Source organism: Eptesicus fuscus, chromosome 19 (genome assembly GCF_027574615.1).
Source record: "Eptesicus fuscus isolate TK198812 chromosome 19, DD_ASM_mEF_20220401, whole genome shotgun sequence".
Lineage (NCBI taxonomy): Eukaryota > Metazoa > Chordata > Mammalia > Chiroptera > Vespertilionidae > Eptesicus > Eptesicus fuscus.
Window position 1 is genome coordinate 8880008 of NC_072491.1, and position 24312 is coordinate 8904319.

The 24312-nt window shown below is 42.2% G+C and overlaps 1 protein-coding gene across 1 annotated transcript in view; it reads right to left on the reverse strand.

Annotated features, from left to right (window-relative positions):
- Window positions 1-16337: 16337 nt before the first annotated feature.
- RAD54B (RAD54 homolog B) overlaps window positions 16338-24312 on the reverse strand; it is a 54103-nt gene continuing 46128 nt past the window's right edge. The window contains 5 exon segments of the mRNA XM_054708414.1: window positions 16338-16558; window positions 17958-18158; window positions 18651-18717; window positions 20955-21216; window positions 22859-23034. Of these exon segments, the coding sequence (XP_054564389.1) occupies window positions 16338-16558; window positions 17958-18158; window positions 18651-18717; window positions 20955-21216; window positions 22859-23034 (927 nt within the window).

Consider the following 24312-nt stretch of genomic DNA (forward strand, 5'->3'; position numbering starts at 1 on the left):
TCGAATGCACGGAGGCACAGTGCCCCTCCTCTTTCACCCTGTGTTATTATTGCCTGTTTAACTGTCTGTCCTGCCCCCCAAACAGATCTTCTTGTAAGCTCCATCCGGGTAAAGGGAAGGTATTACTTGCTTGCCGTTGTATCCAGAATCTAGTACACAGTGGGTTCTCATGATTAATATCTTAATAGTCACTGTTGGAGAAAAAATAAATGCGTGAATGAACGATCACCACCTCCTCATAGCACAGCCCTTGTAAGGCGACAGGAGGCTCGGTATAACCAGCCACTCTCCAGACAAGGTTGATGATTTGATGAGGAAGAGAGGAAACAAATCCACAACAGCACTTTGAGGAAGACAGGCTGAGGCGAGAAGCCCAGGGGAAGCATAAAAGTCCAGAGCACCCAACTCAGATCAAGAGACTCAAGTTCAATGAGCCGGAGGAGCACAGGAGACCCCGTGCAAACTGCCGGGCCGGCGATTCTGTGTAGGACTCTGCCTCGCCAGGGCCCGGTCTCCCCGTGGAGCAGCAGGTGTTTCCAGCCAGAAACTTTGCTCTCCTGGCTCGTGTTCTTCTCCTTCACCAAACACAACGCTTGAGCCATTAATTTTCTTTCATTGCACAGGGAGCATGCCAGGACTTTCCTGGAGCTGATGAGTCATGTTCCCTGAGCACAGAACATCTCCCGAGGGAAGTGAGGGCTGTGGGGCATCCCACCCCCCAGGGAAGCTCTGCCCCAGGGTGCACAGACTCGGAAGCGCCCAGGAAAGGCCCTGTGGGAGGCGCTGGGATAAATCACGCAGGTGCCGTGAAAACTTAGCTTGGTGGTCAGGGCTGAAAGAACTCAGAGCTGCGGGAAACCAGGCACCACGAGTTGCTAAGGTTAAACAGAAACTAGACATCAGACCCGTCTTTGCTTTCTGTTCCTTTGAGTTCCATTTTCCAGGAAGGATCACTACGAAGAGAGCGCTCAGAATGTCTTGACCGTGGACCCGAGTTTATCTGGATTTGCTGCCGCAGACACAAAGTCTCTCTTCACTAAGGGAAAGCTTCAAAGGCAGGAGGGACAGGGGAAAGGGTGGCCTTCCTGACCGGGCTGGCACCCGCAGAGACCTGCAAAACAAATGCAGGAACCGCAGCCTCTGGTTTTCACACACTTTGCAAGGTTGTCTTGACACTGTGGAGCATGCCTACTTGTTACAATCCCGCATGAGTCCATTTAGTCAGCCCCTGCTGGGTGCTGGGTGCTGGGTGCCGGTGCCAGGACTGTTAGATGTGTGGTTTCCAGAAGTTCCAGAATCTTTTGCTTCCTTAAAACGCTAACATGTCACCCACCTAATACTAGTGCTGCATGTTAATATTCCCTTTGGGATATGAATACCATTCCTCTGGCCCAGTGGTCGGCAAACTCATTAGTCAACAGAGCCAAATATCAACAGTACAACGATTGAAATTTCTTTTGAGAGCCAAATTTTTTAAACTTAAACTTCTTCTAACGCCACTTCAAAATAGACTCGCCCAGGCCGTGGTATTTTGTGGAAGAGCCACACTCAAGGGGCCAAAGAGCCGCATGTGGCTTGCGAGCCGCAGTTTGCCGACCACGGCTCTGGCCCAAATGACCAGGACAACAGAGACAGCAGTCTGGGAATTTGCTACTGTCCTCCTGGTTTCTTTTTCTGCTCTCAGCTTTCTGTAGAATACACTCCCTTTAACTTGTCTCCTTCTGTTTGTCACTCAGCTAGATACAGACACACACACACACACACACAGACACACACACACACACAGATATACACACGCACATAGGGAGCTAAAATAGTGGCGATAATGGACAGACGCTTCACTCCATGGTATTTGTTTCCTCGTCTGAAACTGAGGGTGTTGAAGGAGACAGGCTCTCCGGACCCTTCCAAGGCTCTCCCTGAGATCCCGAGGTTCTATGCAGACAGGCCTGCGCACCCAGGTCATGAGCGAAGTAAAGATCAGAGACACTAAAGTTCTTGAGCTGCTGAGCTGCTCTGCTCCGTGCCCAGCATGCAATAGTCTGAAGGACAAGAGACACTCGGCACAGTTCAGCCATGTCCAGAAAAGGAGGAAGGCTATTATATTGGGGTAAGGGAATAACAGTTAAACGATGAAAGGATCAACGTCCTTTAGGTAGCTGACTTGTTTCTAGGTCTTTACCCAGAAGGTGACTCTGGCCTGCTGTTGGGGAGAGGAGCCTGGATTGGCTTCTATCCCTCCTTCTACTGGACGTGAGCCAGGCAGCATTGATGCCTGGCCCCTGGAAGCTTCTTCACAGCTGTGAGGGACCAGAACACAACCCCCCTCCAACCCTTACAGAACAAGACAGAAAATATTCTCCACCCTCACCTATTCCCACAGTGTACTAGTAGCCCCAAGAAATGGATAAAGGTGCAAATAGAGAAGGGATACTATAGCCCAGAATGACCAAGTTGATTTGTATTAAAAGGGCTCCCCTAGCTGATTTGACTCAGTGGATAGAGCATTAGCCCTCGGACCGAAGGGTCCTGAGTTCGATGCCGGTCAAGGGCATATACCTAGGTTGCAGGTTTGATCCCCAGGTCCAGTCGGGGCATGTGCAGGAGGCAACCAATCGATATGTCTCTCTCACGTGGATGTTTCTCTCGCTGTCAATGATTGCCGAGCCTTCACAAGGTCTTTTGTCGTGGCTTCATCCTTTATGAATCCAACGATTGCTAGAAAGTCCTTTCTCTGAGAACATTCTTGCCTTCCTGAAACCACGGAGCTTTCAAATAGCTTTTCAAATGAAGGTCATTCATTATTGCTCATAAACAATAATCATCGGTGTGACCTGCCTGCCTCAAAGCCTTGACCAGAACACGTTCATGTGAGACTTCGACCCAGAGCAGAATGCCAGGCATTCGGGGGGACGCAGCCCCTCACCTCCCTTTCCACAGGGACATTGGGGAATCCAAATGCTGGTTTACTGCAGCCGAGAGGCCTCCCCGCAATCCCCCGTGTCATAAGCTGCCCCTGCTGATGTTTCTCTCGGGAGTTAACACAACACAAACACAAACATCTTAACACAAACATCAGGTGCTTGGTGTTGTGCACTGAAAACCTACACATGAGCGACACTTCCACATTTTGATGCTGCCGGTGAATGCTACAGGAGGGGCCTGGTCCCTAATCGCTTGTCTTCCGGCCTGGACGACACGCAGAAATTGGGGTTTGGAAGCTGCTCTGGGGACTGTTAGCTGCAGAAGCTAAATGCTGTCCCAACCTCCAAAAGAGATTGTCATTGAACATTAACCTCAGATACCTACATAACAGACACTTTTCCTTGCAATTTTACTCTAAAACAGGAGGGACGTTATCTCAATTGTGTCAGAGGTTTTGTCTATCTCTGAAGAATGATGCAATTCAGAAAACATTCAGGGCGGGGGGGGGGGGGGGGGGGGAGGGAGGGGACCAAATAGCTTTTAGGACAATCCTGTCTTATTAGGCCAGACATGGAAGGAGTCTTGTCCTGCTGAGTTACTGGAGCCCAGGTGGGCTCCTGCCTTTCTCTGATCCCCTGGGTATCTTCATTTTATCATTTGATTCCTCAACGCTGCCCCCAAAAGAGGAAAAAGAGAAAGCAGAGGTTCCCAGAGCTGGGTTGGTTAAGTTCCTACTCCTCTGGATGTCTGCCGACAATAGTGGACAATATTTCCATTTTTAACGTGATGGTCCTCCTTGATTCAGGGAAGTTAGTCTCATGGGGGATTTGATGTAAGATGGCAGGTGAATTTTGAGCCAAGGTTAAAAACAAAACTTTAGCACTCGATACAAAAGAACATCCCTTCCCTCTTCCAATAATAAAAAGTGTAAAGGGTTTTCCGAACGGCATGCAAAAATGTGAAAGGTTTTTTTCCCATGGGTTGCTTTACTTGTAGTTGATGTGAAAGAAGAAAAAAACTGGATTCATGACCTCTGGGCTCTCGGTCCAAAGATATAGAGAGACGCAAGCTGGAAATAGAATGAAAGGGAGGCGGCAGACTGACCAGGTTAGGACAGACTGACCAGGGCTGACCATCTGTGGACATCAGACGAGGCTGCTCCAAACACAGCAGCCGGAGAGCAGCTCTGTGATCTAAGGCCCTCGGGATATCTTCCACACTCACATGACAAGGACGTGGTGCGCCTCTCATGACCCTATTTTGCTTCCAAAGATGTGAAGGAATTCACACTTGGACCACGACAATGAAGGCGAGTTCTTACGGCCTCGATTACCACACCGGCCCTAAGAGCCATTTCCAGCAAAGTCTGACCATACTGTCATCTATGGTCATCACGAATAGCCTATCAGAACCAACCCCCGAAATTGCAACCATTACCAAAAAGAAAAGAATAACTACATCCAAACCGGAGCAGGCTCCAGTGATTAAAAAAATGCTAACCCCGAACCATCAAAAAATACTTGTTTCATAAAGCATGATTAGAGGATCTGTCCCACTTTAGGCATATCTTCCTGTATGCAAGATGGTACATTATATTCTACGGCTACTTAATACTATATACCTGACAACTAGAACCCATAACTCTGAAGAAAGACAACAGCTTCATCATTTATTTGCACAGTCATTTCTCCAAGGTTAAGTGGAGCAAGAAAGATGGTGGAGAAGCATCTGCTGTATTCTCCGTGCCGAAGGCAAGGAGGGAGTGTATTGATTGCTGACCGGGCTGTTTGTAGGGTTATCATTCACTCGGCATTGAAATTACCCTGTTGAGAACGTCAAGGTCAGAGGCTTGTGGATCCTTCCAACTTGGCCCAGAAGCAGAGTTCAGGTTCCAGTTGGTCAGGACCAGACACACCCGGAACAGCTCTCTAGCCAGACACGATGTCGGTGGGGTTGCATCCGCATCCCCTGGCAATCGATGGAGACGCCTGGCAGGTGTCCTCTGAGAAACACAGAAGAGAAGGGAAGGGTTTCGCAGAGTGGATTTGGGGGAGAGATAATAAATTAAAAGTCAGTATGTCAGAGTCAGGAAAGGACCTGTACTGGGGTAAGTAGGTACTGATCATAATTGGAGAGCCGTGGAGAAAACAAATTCCATTCGGCAGCAGGAAAAGGAAAGATTCTACGTGTCAAGGTTAAAGAGAATTCTCTCCTATTTGAAGTGAGACTGGCACTGGAACCTGCAGAAGGGCTACCACGTGGGTAGGAGAGAGATAACTTTATGAGCTTAAAAGTAGTATGTTTCATCCCAGTTGAAATCGAGAATTAACACTGAAAATAATGAGAAAGCGGTTAAGCGAGAGGTTGGCCTTCTATATCTGGCTATAATAACATGAGGAATTTTATCTTCACTCCATTGGGCGCAGCTGCCTGGAACGATGTGTCAAGGATTCTAAGGCAGTGTTTGCACTTCTGAGGAAAGAGTCATGATCGATTAGCAATGTCTGCCCTGGGCGCTGGATGGGGATGTCCATGCTGCATGTCTGCTGATCGGGTCTTACAGTAAGGAGTACCTTAGAGGTTTGAAAGCAAGATAAACTCCATTAAACAGAGATCCACATGTTTATTCCGAGAGAGAAAATTGCCCCCAAATTTTAAAATGTCAAACCTTGTGCTGAAAAAAAGATGCAATCGTGATTATATCTTAGATTTAACTTACCTGTTGTTTCTTTCGACAAATGTCTTCGTATGCCTGCCCGCCAGAAGCTTGGCACCAGGAATAAAAATGGGCAAAACCAATGGCTTCTGCGTTCCAAGAGTTCACAGTCCAGGAAGGGAAATAGGTAAGTGAACTGACGACCAGAGCGGCAGGGGGGTCAGCTGAGGACACTGTAGAACAGGCGTCCTCAAACTACGGCCCGCGGGCCACGTGCGGGTGTTTTTGCCGTTTTGTTTTTTTACTTCAAAATAAGATATGTGCCGTGTGCATAGGAATTTGTTCATAGTTTTTTTTTAAACTATAGTCCTGCCCTCCAACGGTCTGAGGGACAGTGAACTGGCCCCCTGTTTAAAAAGTTTGAGGACCCCTGCTGTAGAAGGTTGGAAAACGAAGCCCAAAGATAACCACAACCCCAAACCTGGCCCCTGCGAATGTTAATATATAGTTCAAAAGGCAGGGAGAGGGCGCTTTGCAGATGCGATTAAATTAAGGATTTTGAGATGGGAAGATTAGCCCAGATTATCTGAATGAACTGTAAATGCATGCACGCATATCCTTATGCAAGGGATGCAGAGGGAAATTTGATATGTACCGAGGAGGAGGAGACAACGGGACCACAGGGGCGGAGAACAGAGTGATGCAATCACAAGCCAATGCCGAGGAGTGATGGCGGCCACCGGAAGCTGGAAGCTAGAAGAGGCAGGGAACAAATTCTCCTCCAGGCTCTGGGCCCCACCAACACTCTGATTTTGGTCCAGTGATGCTGATTTCAGACTCATGACCTAAAAGAATACATTGCTGTTGAGTCCACACATTTTCTGATACTTGACTATGACAGTCATAGGGAATTAATACATAGTTTGCAAGCGTGTAGGAGAGTAGCTCACTCAGGGTTCCTGGGTCAAGCTTGGGGGTTGATTCTGGCTGATTTAGACCAAAATACTCCCCTGGAAGGCTCTGCAGTTCTCTTATGTGATGTTTATAGGATCTAGAGGAGCTGGAAGAGGAAGCTCAGAAAAAGGCGATGACCCCAGCACTAAAAAGGATCACCACCCTCTCCATTCTTACATCTTATTATTTCCCTCCTGCTTACAAAGTGTGAAGTCAATCCAAAGGGTTTTGAAAAGGAAAAAGGAGAATTTGGGGTTGAAGCAAAAAGAGACCATGTATGACCTTTCTGTCCTTCAATGTACTACGTCCTTGGCTTTTTGGCTTGGAACCTCCCATCCATCACCAACACTGAGAGCAACTCAGGAAGTGTGTATTACATTGCTTAGCAACCCACACTGTTTGTGTGACTAACTCCTTGCCTGGACATATATGAGTATAACTGTCTCTCTGCAGATTATAACTGAGTCACAAGTCTGCTTTTATGAGATCAGGGGAGAATAAAAGCATTACTTGCCCAGGTGGTTGCCTGCAGCTACTGAAATGAAGCAGAGCTCTAAGACCTTCAGGTGACATGACTCAGAAGACTACCGGGAGGACAATGAGGATGAAGAGGGAGGGCAAGTTTCAGGAATAGACTGGAAATAAATCCTATTAATATCACCCCTCCGGAGAGGCAGAGGAGATCCAGTCTAAGGGTCTCTGTCAGCCAGGGCACCAGTGCTGGGCTGAGATGCTCAGTAGAATCAGCAGGATTTATGTCAGACACCGTGGATCTCTTGCCATTGTTCTTAAATTGGGCCTTAGCACCCAGAAGTTTCTTGGGAAGATGTAATGCTCATGACCTATGGATAAAAAGAAAACATGCTGAACATCAAGCATACCCAGCTATGTGCATATACCCTATATTGCTATGGGCATAAATAAGCCTAGAAGCAAGTGATTCGCATTTAAGCCCCTGGAACTCTCTGTCACTTGGGCCCCAGGCTGCTCCTCGGCTGCTTGGTCTGTCTCTCCCTTGCCCTGACATCTTCTTGTCCCATCATCAAGAGAACCACAATCCAGGAGAGGTGCCACTTAGTAGTTGTACACTATGAGCAACTCTCCAAGTCCCAACTTCCTTATCTGTAAACTGGGCAAAATACAGGACTTCATTGTTCTGGAAATTTGATGGGATGATATAAATAAAGCATGTATCACTGCCTGGCCCATAAAAAAAACACTCCATAAATGGTAATAATTTGGATCAGGTTAGAACCCTAGCTCTATCGCTTACCAGCTATTGATCTTGTATAGACTTTTCACCTATGTGAGCTTCCATGTCCTTCTTCCTAGCGATACCAATCATACAGAATTCTTGAGAATATTTAAATGAGATAACATATATAAATGAGCCTGGTGAATGGGGTATTCAACTGGTATTCATTAATCAGTGAAATAACCTTTCTGTTTCTACCCACCTGTTCCCTCTCGTGTGGATGGACCTAATGCTTGCATAGTCGGGCTTACATGGTTGTTTCCTCCTAAAACATAAATTTCTCTAAGTTAATTAGACGTTTATAAACAACTTAATGAGTGAGACCATTTGTCCTACAGCTTGATGTCCCTGGTGCCTGGCACATAGTAGATACACAATAAAATAAAAAAGTAAAATTAATTAAAATAAAGTAAAATTAGAGCTCTCCTCTGTCCCTGACTTCTTGCCCGGCACTACCTCCCAGCAGCCCCCTATTCCACCTCATAATGTTTCTTGAAATCTTATTTATTGATTTGATGAAACAGAGGGTAGACTCAGAAAGCACAATAGTGACAACAAAGATTAAATTCTGAAACTTATAGATCATTTCCTTTCCTGTGATTAGAGTTAAGAGAATAACTAACAATGTCTTTCTTTAAACTAGTTAATAACCAAACCATTATGTAGAGTTGGTGTGGTTGGGTGAGAGGATGCAATTCATGCATCCCCAAAATTACACAAGTTGACCCACTGGGGTATGGGAAATATTAGAACTTTAATACAATTAGTACAGCAGTAAATGTACAAAATGTATAAATAAATGAGTTCTATTTTGGGGGGTGCATACTCATAAACTGTGATGGAGTTACAGCTTACACAATCAGAACAGTGATCATTCACTTAAACCAGTGGTCGGCAAACTCATGAGTCAACAGAGCCAAATATCAACAGTACAACAATTGAAATTTCTTTTGAGAGCCACATTTTTTAAACTTAAACTTCTTCTAACGCCACTTCTTCAAAATAGACTCGCCCAGGCCGTGGTATTTTGTGGAAGAGCCACACTCAAGGGGCCAAAGAGCCGCATGTGGCTCGCGAGCCACAGTTTGCCGACCACTGACTTAAACCATATATTTAATGTTACAGTTCGCCATTATTCTTATACCCAAAACTTATCATGACATTTTAACTTCATTACTTTAGATGTGTAGTTAGAGTTACCAGCTTTTGAAGATCAAATACCTTTATTATATTTATGGGGAAGGAAGGGAGAAACAGAAGGGATGGGATAAGGAAAGAGGGAAAGAGGAAAGGGAAAAGACCATGTGGATTAAACTGATAAAAATCTCCAGAGAATAACTTAATCACCTCATGCATCCTGCTAATATTTCTATGACTAACACCGCCAGTGATAGACAATGTAGAGCAATGCACAAACAAAACCTAAGTTTTGTCAGCCGATGTAGACAAAAAATGGCCCAAATGGAGTCAACAGAGACCAGCTTTCTTCCACAATAACACAAAGCTCAGTGTGGTCCTGGCCGGATGTCTGATTTGTGCTCTCTTCATCTGCTGGCCTCTCCTGGTCTGTGATCTGGACCTGGTCCTTGGCTATTGACTCCTGGGGCTGTTGATAATTATCTGTCCTGCTGATATCTGCTTTTCCATTCTATAAAAAGGGATTAAGTCATGACCAGAGGCCCCAAGGTTTCCCCAGGCATGTATAGGGCAGTCGGCCATTCATTCAAAGTGGCTAAATGGTTAGAGAAGTTACAAGAGGCCTTCTTCTTAGAGGAATGTTTTCATTAGATGTTAAATATTTAAACATTTTCCTCCACTCCATTATTGAAGCTTCTCATTCTCCTACCTAGCTACGCAGGTACGAATGCCGGTGCCATGTCTATTGTCTACAACTACCAAGAGGGTGGGGTATACCCTACTCCCATGGACAGTCTTGCCCCAACATTCAGGGCTACTCAGGGCTGGCTTCTAGACACACTCATCTTCTGAGAAGTATTCCCTGTCTGTTATCTGAATAACCATTATTAATAAAACAGTCCACTGGTGAGTCAGCCCAGTCTTGTTTGGGCAAGTCATGACTGACTAAGTCAGTTCTCAGACTTGTGACCCAGGGGTTCAGGGCCAACATGGAATAATTGCTCTTTCTTCTTTGTCATTTTAGGGCCAAGGTTTTAGCCAGCTGAAACATGAAGTTAACTAGTATGGAGACAAAATTTAAAATAATATTTCAATACAAATAAAGTTTTCCATTTAAATAAAATTTCAAATTTGGTGTTACAGTCACGCGCCATTTAACAACAGGAATATGTTCTGAGAAATGCAGCGTTAGGCAATTTCGTCCTCATGCAAACATCATAGAGCGCAATTCCATAAACCTAGATGCGATAGTCTACCACCATGATTATTTGTGCTGTGCTTTTATATGACTGGTAGTGCTGTAGGTTTGTTATACCAGCATCACCACAAACAGGTGAGTCATGTGTTACGCTACACAGAACAGCTACTGCATTACTAGGCAATAGAGAATTTTCAGCTCCCTTATATCCTTATGGGACCAACAGGGTATATGTGGTCCATTGTCCATTAAAATGTCATTATGTGGTGCGTGACAGTATTGTTAAAATGCTTTCATGACTTTTCAACACTTCATTAAGGCTCTTCTTAAGGACATCCATGCACCCCCATCCATCCTCTTCTACTTGGATTTCCGCTCTTTTAGAACATTTCCCCTCCTCCCACACCTTGAATCCCGAGCCATCTGATCCACCTGTCCACATCTACCCAGTCAGCAACATCTAATTCACTTCACACGCCCTCCTGAAGCTTTACCAATGTTTGCAGCCCTTATCAATTCCCCCCTCCACGCACCTTTGTAACAGCCCCGTCAATTTAAACCAATCTATGCTATTCTCCAATGATACAGGGAGATCTTGGATGTGTCCAATGAGCACATTCAATAAAACTCAGCATTCATTATCATATTAAGTGTGTACAAAGCTATATATAGTCAATCAGCATGTTTAGAACTTTGACCTTAAGGTTGCCTGTTTCTGTGTTAATCAGGAGATGTGCGACCATGCCAAGAACCCTGGTGTGAAGAAAATGCAAGGTCCTAGAAACAAAACATACCTGATAACTCCTTATACTTATGTGAATTTCTCCAGTTTAAATACTTTAATGTTACTGAAGAGTTCCCATATCCCAGGCACTATATTACTAAAAAAATAAAAATCTTTTAGGTAGCCTATATTATCCCCATTTTAAAAATAAGGACTCCGAGACTCAGAGAAGTTAAGTAACTGGCTTAAGGTCACACAGAAAGTAAGTTACAGAACTAGGATTTAAATAGGTTTCTATGACTCCAGTGCCAACCTCCTCAACCTCTTATACTGCTCTATATATGAGCGTACTGTGGATCTGTGTCTGTTCATTTTGTTTCTCCACCAGAATTATAAATCGTTTGAGGGTTTATAATGATAATACTGTTTATCATAATAAGAACTACCATTTATTAAGTACTTACTATGTGCCAGGTGTGTATAACATTTGAAAAATATATTTAATTTCATTTAACCCTCACACAACCTGATTATTGAGGTACTAGTCCCATTTCACAAATGGGGAAACTGAGTCACAAAGCATTTAAATAGCTTGCCCAGAGACATACACACAGACAGTGGAACAAACCCAAGTTCTCCAGGGCTTGAAGCTTATATAAGTTGTAGTAGGAAAGCTCTCCTCAAGAAAAAATATTCAAAAATACAAAATGAAAGATGAAAGTGAATATTCAAAATAAAATTAGAAACCACAACTAATCACTTGAGTCTTAGATATGCAAGTTTCTCTGTTCTGAGATGGCTTTGGACAATTCCCCTGAGATGCTCACACACAAAATGCTTCCTAGTTGCTCCCTCGCTTTCCCTCACCATATAGAACACTGTGACTCCTTTCACACACAGGGGCATGCAAGGAAGGGGCCTTGAACCTGAAGCAGCACTAGCTCATGATAAACCTGCCTCCAGACAGACGGGACTTAATCCTGGTCTGCCCCTCTCCAGAGCCCGCATCCAAGGTACCATTTTGGATTTGCCCAGACCAGAGGGCTGTTCTTAAAAGCAAATTTATATTTTGCACACATCATGCATTATATTAAGTCCATTTTCTTATCAAAATGTTCCATATATCAAATCCCAGGTATGCTCTAAAGTTCTTGAACAAGAGTTATTATCCTTCCTCTATAGTTTTCATAATAAGGCTGCAATTTAAAATAACAATATTCAAGATATATCTTTGTTAGCATGGCAATCAAAAACTCACACCACATATACTTTGGGGATCAACGGACATCTAAAAACAGTAGCAGCTTCTTTTTCCAATGGAGAAATGTAAAGTTTGCCTCTTCGTGTATGATTTATCTTCACTTGAGAAATCATCAGGAAATCAAAAAAAGGAGAAATGTTCATTTCTAGACTATGAATCATATGAGAAAATTGCAGTAACTCTGTATCTTTTCACACTGGCCTGCTTGAAAGACTATTTCATTTTTTATCCTTATTTCACATTTAACTAACATAATTAAAATAACATAATTACATAATTGTTATTGAGGAAAAAATACAGACTAAAGTTATTGTCTGAGAGAAATATTGAGGTCAAAATGTCTTTTATTTCTGTTCTTCTATTAAGTATGGCCAAAAAAAAAAAAAATCCTCAAACTAACCATACTTAATGTCTCATTTGGGAATAGTTCACTTCCCCGTTGCCTTTCGGAGCATCCCACAAGCCACTGTTTCTGTTTATTTTGGTTAACAAGATATCCAAACCTTCATCCAGTATTCTGATGAGTTTTAAGAGTATACTTCCAGTATCAATTTATTTACATTGCTATCAAATGTATGGGGTTAATGGTGTGGATACAACTGACTGACCATCTGGAGAAAAATTAATTAGATACATCACTTCTTACACCAAAATAAATACCAGCAGAATCAGAGACTTAAGTAGAAAAAAGAAAGCACAAAAGTACAAAAAAATATATAGGAACTTCCACTTCTTGTAGTAGTAACTTAGGTAATTCAACTGACTATCCTGCTGAGAACAACAAGGCAAAATATTTTTATACACACACCTACCACAGAGGACCCAACTATTCCACTCCTAGATACTTTCCCAAGAGAAATAAAAGCATCTGTTCACACAACGATTTTAACATAAATGTTCATAGTAGTTTTATTTATAAAAGCCCCAAACGGGAAACAATCTAAGAGCTTGTCAGCCTGTGAATGCATTAAAAAAAATTATGAGTACATACACAAAATAGAGTGCTTCTCAGCTTTTTAAAAGGGCTGAACATACAACACAGATAAGTCTTAAGGCAATAAAGAATCCAGACAAAAAAGAAGAAATACTTTCATTTCTTCAAAATGGTATTTTTTTTTTAAATATATTTTATTGATTTTTTTACAGAGAGGAAGAGAGAGGGATAGAGAGTTAGAAACATCGATGAGAGAGAAACATCCATCAGCTGCCTCTTGCACACCCCCTACTGGGGATGTGCCGCAACCAAGGTACATGCCCTTGACTGGAATCGAACCTGGGACCCTTGAGTCCGCAGGCCGACGCTCTATCCACTGAGCCAAACCAGTTTCTTCAAAATGGTATTTTTTAATGAGCACTTTGTTAGGCATAAATAGAACAACCAAAACATTCATTTATTTTTTCTACTTATGGAATAAACATTAGGGTTCCCGAGTTTTCAAAGCCATCTGACAGTCAAAGAATTCCTTAATGATGTTTATGGAAGAGAAATGAAAAATAGTTCCTGAAGGACTCCCAAACATTCTCAATAAAACAAGGAATTTTTCATTCATGCAAGTCAGTTCATTAAACCTACCTTCATCTTACAACAACTAAAGTGTTACTTTTTTTCAACAGTCTATGCATTCGATCAGTTTTTAAAAGGTTGATCACTTTTTATTTACTTTATCATTTAATACCTACCCCCACAACCCATACCCCCCCTCCCCCGCAAACCCATGGGGGGTGGGAATAAGTGTAAAACTCTGGTCATATAAAATGCTCTTGAAAAAATCCTGTCAGTCATATTGGTAGCTAGTGACTTGCCCATTTTTTAGCTGTCACAGCAGCAGCCTATGAAAACAGAGAGCTCTATGCTTTAAACATGCCTGGAATGCCTAATGCGTTGAGACAATTGTGATCTGTTGCTGCCACCAGCAGGTCATGCTCACAAAATGATATTTTCCCCTTTGTTTTTGTTTTATTTCCAACTCACCTACAGATATTTCTCGCCCACCAAATCCTTAGATGAAATAACAAGTCTCTTTCATAGGTATTCCCAGTAACAATGACTTCTAAAAATATATACTATACAAAACCTTTTCTTCCTTTTAGAAATACACCTAATCTTTTTCCTTGTCTTCTCTTCCTTCTTTCATTTTCCTTCATAATTCCCATAATTCTTACTTTTTTAAGATCATTTTTCTGGTAAATGTATTCCTTTGTTGTGTCTGTCCTTCAAAAACAAAAACAGCATGTCTACAAACTGCTTTAGATCCAATATATTAATTTGGGACCAACTCAGAGAAACAGTACCATCTGTTGATTATACACATTGTTTACTGCAAGTCACAGATTTCCTAAGAATCCCAAAACACCAATCAGAAAAAATATGTGCACCCCAATTTTCACAGCAGTGTTATTTATAACTAGAGGCCCAGTGCATGATTGAATCATGCACGTGTAGGGTCCCCTACACGCTTTCGCTTTTCGCGGTGGAGCTGGGTGCCTGTCAGCTGGTGCCGGAGCAGACAGGCACCCAGCTCCCACGCTTTTGATGGTCCACGGCCGCTGAGGGGGGCTACCCTGCTGTTGAGAGGCGCAGGGGGCAGCAGTCCCGCCCCCTGCGCCTCTCAATGGCCGCTGATGGGGGGCTGCCGCGGACACCTGGCTACCCTGCCATTGAGAGGCACAGCTGGGTGTCCGCGCAGGCCCCCTCAGCGGCCGAGGATCTGGCTGTTGAGAGGCACAGGGGGCAGGAGTCCCGCCCCCTGCGCCTCTCAACGGCAGGGTAGCACCCCTCAGTGGCAGCAGAACCGTGCCTCTCAATGGCCAGATAGGCCACCCCGAGTCCCGCCACCCAGCCTCCCGCCGCCCAATCGTGGGCGTAGCGGAGTGATGGTAATTTACATGTTACTCTATTATTAGATAGGATAGCTAAGATCTGGAAAAAACAGCCCAAGTGCCATGACTAGATGAGTGGATAAAAAAGCTGTGTTAGCCCTAGCCGACTGACTCAGTGGTTAGAGCGTCAGCTTGGGGACTGAGGGTTGAGGTTTGAATCCGGTCAAGGGCATGTAGGGCAGTTGCAGGCTCATCCCCAACACCAGTCAGGATGCATGCGGGAAGCAACAATTTTATGTTTCTCTCACAGTGATGTTTCTTTCTCTGCTTCTTCCCCTCCCCTTCCACTCTCTCTAAAAATCAATGGAAAAAATACCCTTGGGTGAGGATTTAAATAAAATTAAAAAAAAAAAAGAGCTATGGCACAGTTACACAATGGTACATTTACACTACACAGTGGCTGTATAAAAAAAAAAAAAATAAGGAACTCTTACCATTTGTGAAAGCATGGATGGACCTGGAGATTATATTAAACTAACTTTAAATGTACCATTATATTAAAATAACTTTAAATTTACCAAGTTATTCAATTATCTGACACATCTATGTCTAATGTTCCTAATCAAATTAGATTTTCCAAAAACAGGTATTTTACCATTTTTAATATTCCTTATGAAAATTCCTTAGAGGGTACTTGATAAAAGTGCATTAATTAAGGAATTACTAATAAACAATTATATAATGATAGATGTCTTTAATGTTTTAACATTTAAGAATATATGCCCTACCTGGTTTGGCTCAGTGGATAGAGCATCCGCCTGCAGACTGAAGGGTCCTGGGTTTGATTCTGGTCAAAGGCACATACATGCCTGGTTTGTGGGCTCGATCCCCAGCAGGGGGCATGCAGGAGGCAGCCGATAAATAATTCTCTCTCATCATTGATGTTTCTCTCTTACTCTCCCTTCCTCTCTGAAATCAATAAAAATATATTTTTAACAAAGAATATATATAAAAAATTAAACAATAATGCTGTATCAAAACTCTGATACACTTTGCAACAAATTTATTACTGTAATATAAGTAATTCTATCCAGAGACATAGAAGCAAGGAACAGACTGTGGAATCTCAGGGAAGGCGGAGATGGTTGGGTGGGTGGGAAGAGATCAACCAAAGAACTTGTATGCATATATGCACAACCCATGGACACAGACAATAGGGTGGTGAAGGCCTGGGTGGGGGACAGGGGAAGGCTAGAAGGGGACAATGGGGGGAAAAAGGGACATATGTAATACTTTCAACAATAAGGATTTAATTAAATAAATAAGTAATTCTAATCATTTTCAAAACTTACATTTAATTACTGTTATTTTTTAAAGGGGGGTAAGGGAATGTCATGAAGTAATCTTTCATTACAGAGCAGTATTTTGATTGGTTATATTCTGAAAAAAGAATGACACATTATCTCTTATTCTTTCAAGAAAAGGATCTTTAAGATTTAACTGATCTCCAGAAAAGTGTTTCCATTGCTTCAGCTGTGACATGGAGAGAGGTTTCCGGGAGTCAGACTTCTTGTGATGTGGACCAAGTTGACAATTTCTAGAGACAGGGAATTTTTCCAGTGAATCACCTGCAATAAGTAAAAGAATGAGAAAATCCTTAAGCCAATCAATATTCTACTATATATAATACTTTTTATTTTATGATATAATGAGTTTATGCAATTTATTACATTTTGTTCTCTGATCTCAAGGACCTTCTGACCTAATAGGAGACATATTAAACAAATAATCATCCGGAGATATGTTACAGGGCTGCAATCCCTTATCTAACACCTTTGGGACGAGATATATTTCCAAATTCAGAATATAATTGGAACAATCGGAGACAACACTCCATAATCAAGTCCAGAATATTTATAACTAAATAATAAAAAAACTACATATCAAAATTATAAGATCCAGCCTTGGGGAAAATTTACAGCCTTAAATACCCATTTCATAAAAGAAAACTGAAAATCATTAAGCTAGGCATTCAACTTGAAAAATAAGAAAAAGAACAGAGTAAATACAATGAAAAAGGAAGAGAAGATAAAAGCAAAAATTGTTAAAATAGAAAACATACGGTAGAGGACCCAATATTAATTTATATAAAATATAAAGTTTCCATGTCAGTCTTGTACAGTCTAACTTCTTATCCTACTCAATGTAATTTATCAAGTGACTTCAAACTCTTGAACACTCAAGTCCCACTTGTGATCCAATTCCTATGTGAATGGTATTAATTACAGAGGACTGATGTTTTTATTTATTTATTTATTTATTTATTTATTTATTTATTTCCTCAACTGGGGATATTTTTCCATTGATTTTTACAGAAAGTGGAAGAGAGAGGGACAGACAGAAATATCGATGTGAGAGAAACACATCGATTGGTTGCCTCCTGTATGAGCCCCGACCAGGGCCTGGGCCAGGGAGGAGCCTACAACTGAGGTACGTGCCCTTGACCAGAATCGAACCCGGGACCCTTTGGTCCAAAGGCAGGCACTCTATCCACTGAGCAACACTGGCGAGGCCAGGACTGACATTTTTGGCTTCACTTAACCAGCACTAGCAGTTAGTTCATCAGGTACTGGGAAGTATGGTGGCCCCTGCTAACCACCTCAGAAACATTATGATTAAGGTCTACATAAATTAAACAAAGAGTAAGCTTATTCTGTCAAGTGTATGTTTTGAGGTAAATGGAAATAAGGATTCTAATTCTGAAGCCATTATGCCAGAATTTGAAAGATTTCTCTAAGCTAAATTTCTCACAGCTGTTTCAGAAATAAGAAGCCAAATGGAGAGATTAAGGTTCTAATTAATATCTTCTCAAAAACTGATCTGGCAGTTGCCCTCTGACTTGCAGGGGGAAAGAAACTAACATATACAAATGGTAAATATTTTAGTTATTCTGTATTTAAATACTTTCAACTACTGCAGAGAGACCAATGAACTTTACCATCCTAACAGAATTAACAGACAACAAACCTGTATGGTCTCGGTCTCCTGCACATTCACAGTCAAGCAGGTCATGAGTCACACAGTGTGAACTTTCGTGTAATGTGAACAAATCTTTAAGCTCCTCTACTGAAAACTGGATATGCTCAGATGTCTTGGCCAGGTCTACAACTGCCCCAGAAAGGCCTTGCTTACTGATCTGCCTTTGATAGATCTTTTCTTCTATTGTACCTGAAGAGAAAGCATTCATTAGATTTACTGCAGATCCTTATGTCAGTTATTTCTGCAGGGTAAAATATAGTTAGCATATAGTTAACAAAATAACAATAATTCCTAACATGGAAGCACAGATTAACAACAACAATAATTCTTTTTATACTAGAGGCCCGTTGCACGAAGATTCGTGCAAGAATAGGCCTTCCTTCCCCTGGTTTCGCTCCCGGCCGCCCGGGAGCCTGCAAGTCCTCGCTTCCGGCCAGAGCACCGCTCCTATAGCTCCCTCCACCCCCCACGCCCTCCCCCTCATTGCAGGCGTCCTGCCCCACCCGCCGCTCCATGCCTGCATATGCAAATTAACCTGCCATCTTTGTTGGGTTAATTTGCATACTCACTTCTGATTGTCTGCTGTGCATTGTGGAGGTACAGTCAATTTGCATATTTCTCTTTAAGTAAGTGTAGCTTACTTAAAGGGATACATTTTTTGGCACATTGAAGGGTTATTACCTGTGGTTAGGAGTCTGTAAATATGTACTGGATGTTTCTGACCATCTCTCCACACTCTAGACATTGCCTTAGAAAATAAATGAGAATTCTGAGAGTACAGTTGAAACTAATAGCCTTTTCCCAATAAGAAATTTGCATTAATACATTTAAGATTAGGAATTCTTGATTTTACTTATAGCTTCAAAAAACAAAGCCCAGGCATGTCAAAGCATTCTCCACTTCCTATCTTTTTCCTGAGAAAAAGAAAGACACGGACACCCACTGTGGGGCTGTAAAATAACTAGAGGAGCGTCAACAAGGTGAGAGGATCTATCTGCATCAGTGAATGACACAGTGAGTTTAGATAGCAAAATGCAAAGAACTGCCCTGGCCGGTTTCTCAGTGGTTAGAGCACTGGCCCATGGACCTAAGGGGTCACAGGTTCGATTGCCAGTCAAGGGCACATACTTCAGTTTGCAGGTTTGATCCCAGGGCACATGCAGGAGGCAACGATTCAATGTGTCTCTCTCACATCGGTTCTTTCTCTTTCTCCTCTCTCTCTCTCTCTCTAAAGATCAAGGGGGGAAAATATATGCTTGGGTGAGGATAAAAAAAAAGAAGAAGAATGCAAAGAAACCACATGTAGCTTGAGCACAGAGGGATTATTCCCAGTCCGAGTAGCTCATGATTCATCCCTAAGGAATCCTGAGGACGCCTGCAATCAGTTCAGGCTCTAGGTAGTTCCCTGAGGTTTCAGGATCAATGATGCCGTGCAGTAAGGGTTGATGTGCAAACCCTGCACTTTCCAAAGGAAGGTCTGGCCTTCCCACCAGCTGCAAGTAGACAACCTCTAAGCCCTTGGAGTGTCCTGCCTGATAAAGGGTCTCTGTTTACCTGGGGCCTTGCAGCCACTAGATCTTTTATGCTAACAATGTGATTTAGGTGAGGGCTTTGGGCCCCGTCCTGTCAGTTTGCCCTCTGGTGAAGTTGGAGACTGAATAACTGAGGTCACTCAAGTACTTCATGCCTACACAATCAACCAACAAAAACTCCGGACACCGAGATGCAAATGAACTTCTGTTTGACGGTACTCATCGATGCTGGGACAATTAAGTGTTGTCCACAGAACTCCAGTAGGGGAGGAAAAAGGGAAGCTTGTGCCTGGTCTCTACCCCATGTGCCTTTTACCTTTACTGATTTTAATCTGTATCTTTTCACTGCAATAAAAACACAGATACCAACTGTGGTGCAAATCTGTAAGTAGAAATCTTAGAATACATAAAGATGGACTGTATTCTGAAGTAAACCAAAGCCTTCTTCTGAAATATTTTCCGAAATAAGCTAATTTTGTATCTTTACTATACTCTGCACAAACATTGATTATAGCACCTGTAATACTTAATTGTCTTCCCCTGATGGTCGTAAGCATCCTGATGTCCCAAGATGCAAGTGAACTTCTCTGTTTGACAGTACTCATCGATGCTGGGAAAATTAAGCGTTGTCCATAGAACTCCGGTAGGGGAGGACAATTAGAGCCTGCAGTACCTGCAGCAACTTAGAGCCTAGAGACATACAGGGTTGGGTTTGAATCCTGGCTCTGCCCTGTATAAGCTATTGTTAGGGGCAAAAATAGAATACTGGGGACTAGCTGCGGTTATGGGAAATTTAATCATGCTCTGTTAACCATGGTTGCCTTGTGTTGGTTAAAGAAAGGACATTCTGACCTGGCTGGGAGTTGTGCGACCCCAGGACCTGGGAGTCAACCTTGGACCTGGGAATCAACCTTGGAACCACTCTCATTCAAGAGCTGCCTGTTATCATGGAACGATTAACAACTTTGTTGCCCAAACAATAGAGTCCCACCCCAGTCTCCTATTTCCCATGCCTATAATCCATATTTCCCCGTGTAATCTTTGTCTTACACTATATCAGCAGCTGGCTTATGGGGGCTGCAGAGCAGATTTTTGTGGATGACCTGCTGCTCTCCCATACTGCCAGCAGTATTAGAATAAACACTCACTATATGATTCAACCCTGTCTCTGCTTAATTGGCTCAAGTAGTAACAGGTAGCCCGGACCCATTGATTGTACAGTTACACCATGTGACCTAGAACAGGCTTTCATATCTTCATCTGCAAAATGGGGCTATCCACACTGAGAAGGATTATTGTGAAAACTGAATAGATGTGAAGCACTTAGCAGAGTGTCTGATGCAAAATAGGGGCTCAGTTACCACACATCATCAGCATTTACCATACATCATCATCTTTGTATCCCCAGCAGGCATTCTGTAATGTTTATTTAATGCATAAGAACTAGTCCTACCTGGATATCAGTGGCTGGATTCCAATCAATGTCATAGAGAATTAAGTGAGATCCTCCAATAAGGTTAAGTCCCACGCCACCAGCTTTTGAACTTAATAAAAAAATGAAATCAGAAGAGTATTTACTATTGAAGCCATCAACAATTTGCTGCCTTTGAGAGATTGGTGTTTGTCCATCAAGTCTTGTATAAGCATATCCATGACGCTTACATACTTCTTGTAAAATATTCAAAGTTTGTGTGTAGTTGGATACCAACACCACCCTGTCAATCAAAAAGAAAGAATCTTGGTATATTTGAAGAAAATTACCAAATAATATCATCACTGATATTTATAGAACATGCAACAATGGCCGTATACATTAAAACTCAGGTTCTCCTTCAAATTCAATTTTAAAGTTAATATCTAAGAGACTTTCCAGTTTTAAGATAGTGAAGTAAAAACTTTTCTGCCTTCTTCACCTCTCTAAAGTCACCCTAAAAACAGCCGGAGAATGAGAAACAGAAATACAAACTCTATCTTTGAGGGGTTTTTTTAAAAGAGACATTTATATATGAAAACAGAAAATGATGAAATAGTGATCTACTTATGAGTACAGAGAAGGTGAAACCTTAGTGCCCAAAGTGGGAGATTCCAATAAGAAACAAGTGCAAGTTCATTCACCCAAGAGAATCTTCTTAAGGTACCCCAGAAGGAAGGAGACTGGAGCTCTGACAAGAGCACTGATAATAGAACCCAGGCCCTAGCCCATGTAACCAGTTGACTTTTCTTTCTCAAACACAATGTTTGTTGTCTGGAGAAAGTAAACCAAAGAAACAGACTAGAGGACCTTAAGAGACAGGGATGTAATGACTAATCAGAATGAAAGTATGCATACATACGGTCCCAGTCTCCTTTTCCTGCCAACCCCTAGAACAGCAGCAGCCAGGCATCCCTCTTACATCCCACCCCAGGAAAGATATTATTGGGAGATTCATCTCTGAGATGACATGAATGGCCCCAGAGAAAAGATCCACAGAGATAAGGAATCCCTAAATAAAGAAGCCAACTCGCTGCCTAATTACCCAATGAGGGTGACCAATCCACAAGCCTTACCCACGCACACACAACATTCAGTAAGTCTTACTGCCTCACTCTAAAATATAAATGGACACCACAGGTCACCATCTATTTGCAGTGAGTCTCCAACATTAAAAATAGAACAAAAAAGGAGAAACCTGATTAAAACAGCAATGGAGGAAACAGAAAACAACATCCTCACGTAAGAGATAACATTCACAAGAAGAGGAGGCAATTTAAAAAATCAAGAATGAGGGAAATATCTTGTAAATTTAAAATGATAGCCAAACTGTAATTTTCACTGGAGATTTTGCAGATAATAACAAGAGAGTCTGCCCAGAAATAGATTAAAAAGGAATGTAATGACCAATAAAAAAGAAAATAATTAGATTTAGGTGTCCATTAAAGAGTTAGAAAGAAGGATGTGGGAACTAGAACAGAGGGCTGGACGAGAGAGACAAACTTGGAATCTATGGGTGATAGTGAAAACTATGGGGAGTAGAGATAACCCAGAAAGAGTGTTTAGAGTAAGAAGGAGGCTAAAGAGAAAACCCTAAGGGGTATCAACATTTAAGGGATGGTAAAAAAAAAAAAAAGGATTCCGAAAGAGCTTAAAGTACAAGCTAGGTGTTATAAGACTTCTCTAGGGTCTTTTTTTAAATATATGTGTTTATATTTATTTTTTTCTTAAATAAAAACTTACAGATGCTGATCATGCCCCAAAGAAAACAACTTATTTTTAATGTTTTCTTCTTTTGAAAGAAAGGAAGGGCAGGGGAGTAAGGCCATAGTCTAAACCAAAATTCCAGGAGCACTTACAAGCAGATTATTAGATTGGCCACTGACCTTTCAGTAGGACGAAGTTCGTGGATAACAGCTAAGAGCTTTGTCAGCACTTGTAGTTTTCCTGACTCCTTCTCAGTAAACATGAGAGGGTTATAATCAGCAGGGAACACATTAATCAAGCCTTCATATAAACTACTCTCTTCATTTTCATCCCAAGTTGAGCTACATTCTTTTTCCTATTCAAAAGAATGATTAACACTGGCTCATGTTTGTTCGTTTTTAATTGGAAGAGAAAAATGCTCAAATTATGGGAGGAAAAATGAATATTAATAGCTTCCTGAAAAGACCAAGCTAACTATCATGTAAATATTGTTGTTGTTAATCCTTACCCAAGGACATTTTCTCCATTGATTTTTAGAGAGAGTGGAAGGGAGAGTGAGAGAGGAAGAGAGGAAAATGAGAGAGAGAGAGAGAAACATCTATTTGAGAGAGACACATCGATTGGTTGCCTCCTGCACTTGCCCCGAATGGGGCTAGGGATCGAACCTGCAACCCAGGTATGTGCCCTTGACCAGGAATCAAACCCACAACCCTTTGGTGCACAGGCCAACCCTCTAACCACTGAGAACACTGGCCAGGGCGTTGGTCATATTTTTAAAAAGTAACATGTATCCTACTGAGTTAATTACAGAGCAGTTCTAATGCAGTCTCCTGATGCCTGCTGCCTTCACCCTACTAGTGCAGAATCACTGTCTGGCGGAGCAGCGTGAAGGGAGCCAGAAGCAGAGAAATAAAGGAGAGGAAAACAGAGGGCAAATAGTGCTACAAAATCTATCCTCTCCAAAGCCTGAGCTGTCTCATCGCTGATACTTTTTTCGCTCTTCTTCCCTTTTTCCCTCCCAGCTATTAACTTTTCTCTCCTGATTTGTGGGCTTGCACGGCCCCTCCCAGGTGATACTCAAAAAGGAGCACAGTAGTTTACTCCATCTTACCAATTTCTTCTGCAAGAAGGAACAATTCTGTCATTAAGTTGGCAGAAAGTTATTCTTACTTACAACAATATTCTTATTTTACCATTAGTTTTTAGAATAATTTTATTCCAAAGCGATTGTCAGCACCTCTGAAATCCCCACTCTAAAACTGCCTAGCTGAGCCCTAGTCGGTTTGGCTCGTGGATAGAGCATCAGCCTGCGTACTGAAGGGTCCCGGGTTCGATTCCAGGCAAGGGCACATGCCCAGGTTTCAGGCTCAATCCCCAACAGGGGGCGTGCAGGAGACAGCCAATCAATGATTCCCTATCATCACTGATGTTTCTATCTCTCTCTTCCTCTCCCTTCCTCTCGGAAATCAATAAAAATAAATAAATTAAAAATAAATAAAATAAATCATTCTAGCCTGGCTGATGTGGTTCAGTGGTTGAGCATCGTCCAGGAGGTCACCGGTTTATTCTCGGTCACAGAACATGCCCGGGTTGCGGGCACGATCCCCAGCAAGGGGCAGGAAGCAGCTAATCG